General features: G+C 38.3%; 1 protein-coding gene and 1 long non-coding RNA gene across 4 annotated transcripts in view; one reads left to right on the top strand and one right to left on the bottom strand.

Moving 5' to 3' along the window:
* Positions 1 to 9887, top strand: part of LOC148740074 (uncharacterized) — a 93825-nt gene that overhangs the window by 73795 nt on the left and 10143 nt on the right. For 2 of the 3 annotated variants that reach the window (XM_088748132.1, XM_088748130.1), the window contains exons 1-2: positions 8380 to 8616; positions 9532 to 9806. The exons of the other annotated variant lie outside the window; for it this stretch is intronic. In XM_088748132.1, coding sequence (XP_088604258.1) covers positions 8514 to 8616; positions 9532 to 9806 — 378 coding nt within the window. In that variant the 5' untranslated portion in view covers positions 8380 to 8513. Of the gene's footprint in view, positions 1 to 8379; positions 8617 to 9531; positions 9807 to 9887 lie in introns of those variants that run through there. 3 annotated transcript variants of the gene reach the window in all.
* LOC148740075 (uncharacterized) lies at positions 2636 to 4938 on the bottom strand. Its single transcript, XR_015996428.1, has 2 exons — positions 4550 to 4938; positions 2636 to 3662 (listed from the first exon to the last, which is right to left on the bottom strand). It is a non-coding gene; the product is annotated as an uncharacterized LOC148740075 (long non-coding RNA).

The following is a 9887-nucleotide window of genomic DNA, read 5'->3' as shown; positions in this document are numbered from 1 at the left end:
CTTGCTTAATTCTGCTAACTTTGTCATGAATATTATGGGGGGGGGGGATTCTTTGTTATTGGCTAATGATGATGTGCCCATGAATGGCACTGCATTTTCACTACTGGATTGACTAAAATATGAAGGTGCATTTTTAATAGAGTTATCGGAATGGATCGCACATTTTCGGGCTTTTGAGGGTAAGAAAATTCTGCTAATTAGGGATTTAAAAATGTGAAGGTTCGTGGCTTAAACGATGTTACATTTTCCCAAAAGCGACCAAAATGGAGTCTATAAGTGGCGAAATAATCAACTATAATTGGGTAGGAGTTCTAAGAAGCCAGCGGCACACACCCAATACATGCCTACCTCAGCCCCCCTCCCTCCCTCCCCTTCCCACTCCGCACGGATTTTCCGGTTGCTTAACGTTTTTGAGCTAATTTAAAAAATGAAAATCAGTAACCATCCTTGAACTAATCATTCTGCTAATGGTAGCCGTACACAAACATTCTGCTATGGACTCACGCGGTGATCTTTCTGACGAATACAACCCCAACCTATTGTAGAGATTATCAAAGTGGAAAGACATGACAACGTAAGTCGCTTTGACTTACAATCTTGATAACCTAAACTCACACATTAGTTTTTCTTTTCTTTTTTTTTTTTTTTCTTTCTAGTCTTTGCTTTTTCTTTTTTCCTATCCGTTGTACGAGACCCCATCTTCCAAGCACGAAAAGCACTAATTTGCACTAATTTGATTTAAAACGGAAAGGGAAAATCATTGTGTGAGATTTTAATACAGGCAAGAGGTTGCTCGTTGCTCTTGCCCTTCGAACTCTACGGTCGCTACATCGACGACTGTATCGGCGCTACCTCCTCTACCAGAGAGGAGCTCACTAAATTCATAACCGCAGTCAATTCTTTTCACCCGGCTCTGAAATATACTTGGGAGATTTCTGACAATTCTTTATCCTTCTTAGACGTCAAAGTTTCAATTGAAGGTAACGGTTTATGCACTAGTGTGTATTACAAACCTACAGACTCGCATAATTACTCGTTATATTCGTCTTCGCATCCATCTCACGTTAAGAATTCCATTCCTTTTTCTCAGTTTCTAAGACTTCGTCGTTTATGTAGTGATGACTCTGATTTCCACCACAAATCAGAGTCAATGTGCCAGTTCTTCGATAAACGTGGTTACCCTGTTTCCGTCGTTCAAGCGGGTTACCACCGCGCTCAACTTATTGATCGACATTCAGCACTACAAACGTTGCATAAGGAAGATTCCGACCGCATTCCATTCACTCTCACGTTTCACCCTCACAACCACTCAGTTAAATCCATCATTCTTAAAAACTTTAAATTACTTCAAAACGATCCAGAGACAAGCACTATCTTTTCGCAGCCTCCGCTCATTTCATTCAAACGCGACAAAAACATAGGCAATTTTTTTGGTCAGAAGTTCTTTTCAGACTAATGACCAACCAGGTACTTTTAAGTGCGCTCGTGCACGATGCAAAACGTGTCCTTTCATTCACAACACTGAGAAAATATCGGGACCTAAACGATCCATTAAGATCACCGATCACTTAACGTTCACCTCCGCCAATGTAATCTATTGCATAACTTGCACTTATTGCAAAAAGATATACATCGGCGAAACAGGCAGAAGACTAGGTGACCGATTCCGAGAACACCTTCGAGACGTGGAAAGGAATGACAAGGACACATCGAAACCAGTCGCTAGACATTTTAATTTACCTAATCATTCTAAGCAACATATGGCAATCTGCGGTCTTTCCTTGCACTTAGGTGGCACGGAAAGCCGTAAAAATCTTGAACAAAAACTCATCTTTCAAATCGGCACTCTAAATCCCACAGGGATCAACGAACGCTTTTCATTCCACTAATTTATTCATGTTTTTCTCGTTGCCATGCTCCCACCAATAGCGTAGCTCCATTTTCTGCCTTTAAAAGCACACAGAACCCACAATTCCTCTATTCGCTCCGACGAAGGGCTAACGCTCGAAACGTCAGCTTTTGTAATCATTACGGTGGCCAATTTACCATTTCAACTTTGTTGATATATCCAAATTATTTCGAAATAAATATATATAGCTAGTATTTAGGAACATAATTTCGCTTCAATCCTTAATTACGGGTTTGTTCCCTGATTAAGACTAGCAAACGGATATGTTTTCCCTGGTTCCTTCCTTGCTAAAACGACCAACCAAGCAATGGTCGCAACGTACATTTTAAGACGGGATCTTTCGTTTAAAGGAGTTGTGCACTCACGGCGACAGAATAGTCGAGAAACTGAGACGAATGTCACTGTTTTTCTCATGAGACTTTAGATATAAGTGCGCAATTAAAGGAAGATGGACCACGGTTCATCTCACTGTACATGTACTTCGATTCAACAGGGCTATAGCTAGAACAGAATAAGGGCCTTTATTAGAATGGGGGCTCTTATTGGTATAAGGAGGCTTATGAAAACGAGAGTGCATTCCCCATAGGGGCGCTTATTAGAATAGGGGGACCTACTAGCAAAAAAAAAAAATCGAAATTGGGGCGATTATTAGAGAGGGGGGCGTACCCGTGTGCAAAGGCTTATGGACTAACAAGAGACCACGAAAATAAGTTAACAAACAGGAAATTCAATCTTAGTCAGAGGAGACTCTTTTATTTTAAACACAGGAAAAGTTAACTCTGCAATCAAGGTTTAAATGTCACCTGCTAAATTGATACCTGCTAGCCCATTACTGCTCCTCATCTGTTTGTTTTATGAAGAAACATTCGCACTTCATGCAATTTACTGATTCAGAAATAATGAAAATACAACCTTTCCTCCAGGCTACTTATTACAAGTTTCCGGTCAATTTAGGGGCCTGTTTAAACTTCAACAAACTGAGTGCAATGGAAGCCTTCAGAGCGCCAACAAGATCGGCTTATGGTGTGACTGGAGTGATGGTGATGGATCAGTGATGATGACTGGTGGGGGAGGAGAGGAATGTCATCGAGCAAATCAAGGGGTTGAAATCACAGAAACTGACAAAACTTCTTTTTGCTGAAGAGGGATACAAAGCGACCGAATATGACTCTGGTTTTAGTGCTCACAGAGAAAACGCTCCATCCCAGTCCTATTCGTTGAAATTATGGATCCGTTAAAAATGAGATCAGGTTTTAACTTTTCAAGCTTAGTTTAGAACTGAAGAACTTTATAGAGGGTGATAGTATTCATTTAATGTCACATTGTGTTTAGATGAGTATTTTGAAATAATCAGTAATGGCTCATCTCTTTCCTCTCATAGCAAAGACAAAATAACTTGACCAGCACCCCAGCCGCAACTCTCTAATCGCCGACAGTCCGTCATCATGGCCGTAGTATTATACTTCGAGCATCGATAGTTGAAAAGCCGTGTTGCGTTTCCAGTATAGCTCTTCTTCCTCTGCCTGACCTCTTCCCTCCTTTTTCTTCTAGTTGAAGCACCTTCCTATAGACACAAATACCTTCCTATTCACTCGTTTCACACTTATCTTGCTCGACGTAACTCTTTACAAACTGTATCTGCTCTCCACTTTCGTGCAGCATCAACGCCTTCCGGTTAGCTCAATGGATAGAGCGCTGGACTGATGTGCGGGAGGTCGAGGGTTCGAGTCCGGGCCGGACCAACACTCAAGGTCTTAAAATAATTGAGAAGAATATGCTGCCTTTTTATAACATCAAGAAATGGTTTAGATATTCTATTCTTCTCGGATAGGAACGAATAAATGGAGGTCCCGTCTCCTGCATGGTTAGGGGTAGGAGACGTTAATTTCCCACGCACGAGATTACTGTGGGATGGATGTCCTCCCCTGGGGTGGGATGGGTGGGTTGTTGTCTTGCGTTTCACACATGAGCCTCTGGCTCGGGCAATATAGGTAACCATGCATCACGTTAAGACATTAAACTTTGATTACAATTACTATTACTATTATTACTATTACTATTAAAGGAAAAATACATGTAGCGTTAAATGAATTGCTCTAGTTTGATTGGATAACAGCCTTCCGAGGTTCTAAATTAGAAACGCGTAGTAACCAAACACCGACAAACAAACGCAGAAACACCTGCAACAAGTTATCAATTAATACGAGATCTGTTAAGCCAAATATTCAATAAGCCCCCAGAATTTTACCATGTCGTTTTACACGCATGCCAGTTCCTTACAGTTTGCTATAGAATAGGTTAATTCAAAAGCGAGGGAACGGATCAGATTTCGGTTCAATGGTGAAATATAGTCGCATACAACTCCGGCTGAAAATGATCTTTAGACTTGTCGAACCTTCAAGGACTTGTTTCCACGTACTCGTAATAATGGTATTTTCTAACAAGTGCTTCTTATTGTACGCAAGTGTTTTACAATTCTGATAAGATATTGGGCATGAGCAAAATACTTTGAAATAATGTTTTTCCCGTCTATGTTTCATTCTAGAAACAAAAGTGGTCTATGTACAAGGTAAACCTCTCAGCCAAGGCACAAATAAAAGAATGGCTTATGTCAACTTTGAGCGTCACAAGTTTCCCTACCTCAGCGTCACCAGTATTGGTTTAGATTATGTTATGGATGAAAGTAACTGCGGATTTTCCTGTGTCAATACTTCGTCATATTTCTCTTTTAACTTGGCCGCATTTCATGATATCAATGGCAAAGTTCTGTTGCCACCCCAGAACAAGGTAAATTTCTTCGCAGTTTGCATCAGAGCGGACATATCATTCACCGATTGTGATAGGGGTTCCTAACAGACTTAGAGAAATTCAGCGGCCAGAGTCTATTGCCTGACCTCTTTCCCGGCTCATTTTTCTGCCAGTTGAAGCACCTAGCTTTCGATACAAATAGCCTCATATTTACCCGTGTCACACTTAACCTGCTCGACCTAACTCCTCACAAACTGTATCTATTCTCCACTATCTTGCAGCATCAGCGGCGACAGGAAAAATACATGTAGTGTCAAATGAATTGCTCAAATGTGATTGGATAACAGACTTCGCAGGTGTGAATTAGGAACGCGTAGTAACTAAACACCGACAAACAAACACACAAACAAACTCCAACAAAACATCAAACAGCTACACTCCGCTTAACTTTGGTTATGTTATAAAAAAATGTTAAGTCACTGTTTCTTATCTAAGTGTTTTTGGTATGAGCTCTGATCTATTGGTAGTTTATTCTCGGTTGTTATTCGGTTAATTTTCGTGACATTTGGATGTATAATGAACCTAAAAGGATGTCCCGGAGTTTCGATTTTTGCTTTACTTCTTGAGATATAGCGTCTGCTTTGAAAACTTCGCTCAAAAGCGCTACTTTGAAGTTAAAAGGATGGCTAAAAATTAACGAGGTGTTAAAATAAAAATTCCAGACACGTTTTTTTCAGATCAACATGTGTAGGTCACGTTCCGATAAAATAGAAGCGTGTTTGTTAAAATGCGTCGTCAAAGAAACATATGTTGTAATATGTCTCAGCAAGGAAGAATAAGCTCCAATTCTGTTCAATCATAAAATTAGATTAAATATCCGAAATAAGTGTTTATTCAGCTTTAAGAAAATGCTTATTTTTACAGGGATAGCACGCATTATATCTCGGTTAGAATGATAACGCTGATTTTCCTTCTTTCATTTATAGTTGCCTTCAAAGTAACTTGCGCGCATTTAAGTTAATCAGCCAAGACGTAGCTAAGATTGTTTTTCATTATTTCGAGTTACAAAAAATGACGCAAGTTCTGTTAATTAAGTTAAACAAAATTAAAAACGCACAAAGGCTACGTGCGTTGTGTATATTATTCCCTTCTTGTAATTACAGCTTGTTTCACTTCTATATTTAGCTACGAAAGCACCTGCCTTATTCCAACAAAATAAAGGCCAAAAAATGTTAGAAAATAACAGTTGTTTACCGCTTTTAGAAGTTGGCTCTCTGTGCTGAACATGTTATGCTGGATTTCGCACCAAATATCTCAGTTTGAATGAAAACGTTGATTTTCCTTCTTTCAGTCATAGCGGCCTTGTAAGTAATTTGCGTGCATTTAAGTTAATCAGCCACGACGTATATAAAATTATTTTTCATTATCTTGAGTTACAAAAAATGAGGCAAGTTCTATTAATTACGCTAAAAAAAAATGAGAACGCACTAAGGCTACGCGCGCTTTGTATATCTAACAAATATTCCACGAGTGCGCGTTGGATATGAGATGATAGCCAACGAGGCGCGTAGCGCCGAGTTGGCTATTATCATCTCATATCCAACAAGCGCGAGTGGAATAATTGTTTTATTAAAAACGCCCTCAAGATATTAGACAAATCGTCTGGACTTTATTTTGTAAGAAGAAACCGGATGTTACAATGTACAGATATTAGATTATCGTATATTGGCTCATACACCATAATGGCTGAGCCAATAAAAAGTCTTGAAATGCATTATCCAATGGTCCAGTTTTTAATAATGCCTCATTTCAACTAAATAAAGGAATGACATTTTAGAAAACAACAATTGTTTTCCACCTTTAGCAGTTAACTCTCTCTAGAGATAAAGATCGTATGTTGGATTTCGTACCCAAATGTTGGTTGAAAAAAATCTATATATTGGAGAATCACTTTTTATCATGAAAGTGACTTTACTTTTGATAACCGATTTATCCTAAGGCGTGCAGTAAATAATTTATAACGCCGATTCACTTTAAATATTAATGCTTTGGGTCGCAGAGACAAATGTATGCTGCAGATCAGTGATGATGATTGGTGGAGGAGGAAGTTGCTGTGCACGTGTAGATCATGGGATTGGAATCACAGAAACTGGCTCTTCTTCTTTTGTTGACTTAGGAACCAGCGCGACCGAATATGACTTTGGTTATGATGCTGTCACAGGAAACGTTCCATCACAGTCCTATTCGTTGAACTTATGGATCCGTTAATAATAATCAGGCCTTTATTTTTTCAAACTTAGTTTAGAACTAAAGAACTTTGTAGAGGATGATTTGTGATTTAAGTTAAATGAGCATTTAAAAATGGTCAGTAATAGCAAACCTTTTCCTCCCATAGCAAAGATAAAATAACTTGACCATCACCCCAGCCGCAACGCTACGTTCCTTAGACATCTTTAGATTTTCACTGGAAACAAATTAATTGCCTTTAGAATTGCATCGTTGAATTAAATCTAGCTATCTGAGTGGTTAACGAGGCGAAGTATTTAGCGTGGACATGCGATTTGAAAACGAGGCTAAGTGATATTGTTTCGCATCTACGTATACATAACAGCTATAGGTAACGCTGTTTCTTTTTTTTTTTTTTTTTTCTTGTATTTATTCAATTATACAATTCGTGCGATATCGGTTTTCGCGAGGAATTTAATGCGGAATTCCCTCGTCGAGTAATGAACTTTCCTAAGAAACTTTTATGCGAAAACAAAATTCAGCATAATCAATTTAAATGAATAAAGGCTGATAGTTTCTAACGAAACTGTTTGGAGCTGCGTGAGGGGGAGTAACGAAATAATTTGAATATATCAACAAAGTTGAAATGGTAAATTGGCCACCGTTGCGATTATAAAAGCTGACGTTTCGAGCGTTAGCCCTTCGTCGGAGCGGAGAGCTAACGCTCGAAACGTCAGCTTTTATAATCGTAACGGTGGCCAATTTACCATTTCAACTTTGTTGATATATTCAAATGATTTCGTTACCCCCACCGACGCAGCCCCAAACAGTTTCTTTAGAAACTATCAGTCTTTAAGACGTAAATAGGATTGTTTTTCATTATCTCGAGTTACAAAATTAAAAACGAAGCAAGTTCTATTAAGTTAAACAAAGAACGAGCACAAAGGCTACGCGCGCTAGATATATTATTCCCTTCTTGTAATTACAGCTTGTTTCACTTTTATATTTTGAGACAAAAGCGCCTGCCTTATTCCAACCAAATAAAGGCAAGACATTTTAGAAAACAAAAATTGTTTACCGCTTTTGGCAGTTAACTGCCAAAAGATGTTATGTCGGCAGAAGATGTTATGTTGGATTTCGCACCCAAATGCTGGTTGAAAAAAAAAATCCATATATTAAAGAATCACTTTTTATCTTGAACGTGACTTTTTTTTTGATAACTGATGTATCCTAAGGCGTGCCGATTTACTTTAAATATTAATGCTTTGGATCGTAAAAACAAATGCGTGACGGTACGTAGTCTTCTTATGGTCGTCAAATCAGGGCGCACAATCTTAATTTCAAGTCGTGTAACTATTTAAAAGTGTTAGGGTACGAACATTCTGACTTTTTAGCAACGTGACTTTATTTTTGATAACTGATTTATCCTAAGGGGTGCAGTAAATGATTTGTTATGCTGATTTACTTTAAATATTAATGCTTTGTGTCGCAGAACAAATGTGTGCAGTAGTCTTCTTACGGTTGTTAAATTGGGGCGCACGATCTTGATGTCAAGTCGTTTAACTAACTAAAAGCAGCGTTGATGTACGAAAAGTCTGTCACTGCCTATCACATCAGTGATATTTTTTAGATGTATTTTAAAAAGCGAAGCCTCTTTTTCACTGTACTTCCCTTCAGTTTTGCGTTTGTGTTTTTGGTAGGATGGTATCATTGCTGGGCTGTTGCAGATGAAGGTGATACAATTGTTATTATCTTTTTGGTTACATCGTAAACTCAATATTTTTCCTGGTTCAGGCATTAACTTTCTCCCACTTTTGAGTGCAATGAAGATCTTTTTTTCGAGGGTACAGGAGTATGGGAAAATAATTCCAGCTTGTACTTCTTAGGTAAAGTGTTCAAAATCGTTGCCAATGATAATACGAGTTCTCTTAAGAAATATTTGATCCTTTTTAAGGTGAGCAACGATAAAAGTGACACTTGCTAAGCTGTCAATCCTCATGCATCGTCATTATTTCTCTCTTAGCTAGCGATTCACTTCAAGTTACGTGAAACAGATCCCGCATACTAAGTATGACACATACTAACCTTCAAGATATTTATACTTGACAAAATCATTTTCTGCGTTCAATTTCTTACTCTTGCGGCTAAGTCGGGAAAACGAAAGCAAGATCGATACTATAAAAGTTTTAGCAAACCATATTAAAAAAAATATATAATTACACCAAGAAGACACCTGAGGTCAGTTCAGTCGCTAGCCAGTTTTACTCGCAACTAGAAGTTAAAGGACTTACCTGAACGTATTTTTGTAAGATATCAAAACTTTTACCACTTTGACATGTCGTTTTAAATTCTGGCAAGCTCCTTACAGTTTGCTATAGAATTGCTTTACTCAAAGATGAGGGAACTGATCAGACTTCGGTTGAATGGTGAAATATAGTAGCATACAACTCCGGCAGAAAATGATCTTTAGACTTCCCAAACCTTCAAGGACTTGTTTCCATGTACTAGTAATAATGGTTTTTGTTTTGTTTTTTTTTTTTAACGCGCGCTTCTTATTGTGCGTAAGTGTTTTAGAATTCTGATAAGATATTGAGCATGAGCAAAATACTTTGAAATAATGTTTTTTTCAATCTATGTGTCCTTACTAGAAACAAAAGACGTCACCGATAAAGGAATGGCTTATATCAACTTTGAGCGTCACAAGTTTTCCTACCTCAACGTCACCAGTATTGGTTTGGATTATGTTATGGATGACAGTGATTGTGGATTTGCTTGTGTCAATATTTCGTCATGTTTCTCTTTCAACCTGGCCGCATTTCATGATATCAATGGCAAAGTTCTGTGCGAATTGCTTCCATCGGATATCTACAACAACTCAGACAAAATTATCTCTTATCAGAGTCATCATCACTATAGTATCGCAGTAAGTTGTAATAAAATGTGTTCACTCTGTATCAAAAGTTTCAAATGGAAAAGGAGAGGAATTACACACGATTTCGCGCGT

Source organism: Stylophora pistillata, chromosome 2 (assembly GCF_964205215.1).
Source record: "Stylophora pistillata chromosome 2, jaStyPist1.2, whole genome shotgun sequence".
NCBI lineage: Eukaryota > Metazoa > Cnidaria > Anthozoa > Scleractinia > Pocilloporidae > Stylophora > Stylophora pistillata.
This window is presented reverse-complemented; position numbering and strand designations above follow the sequence as displayed.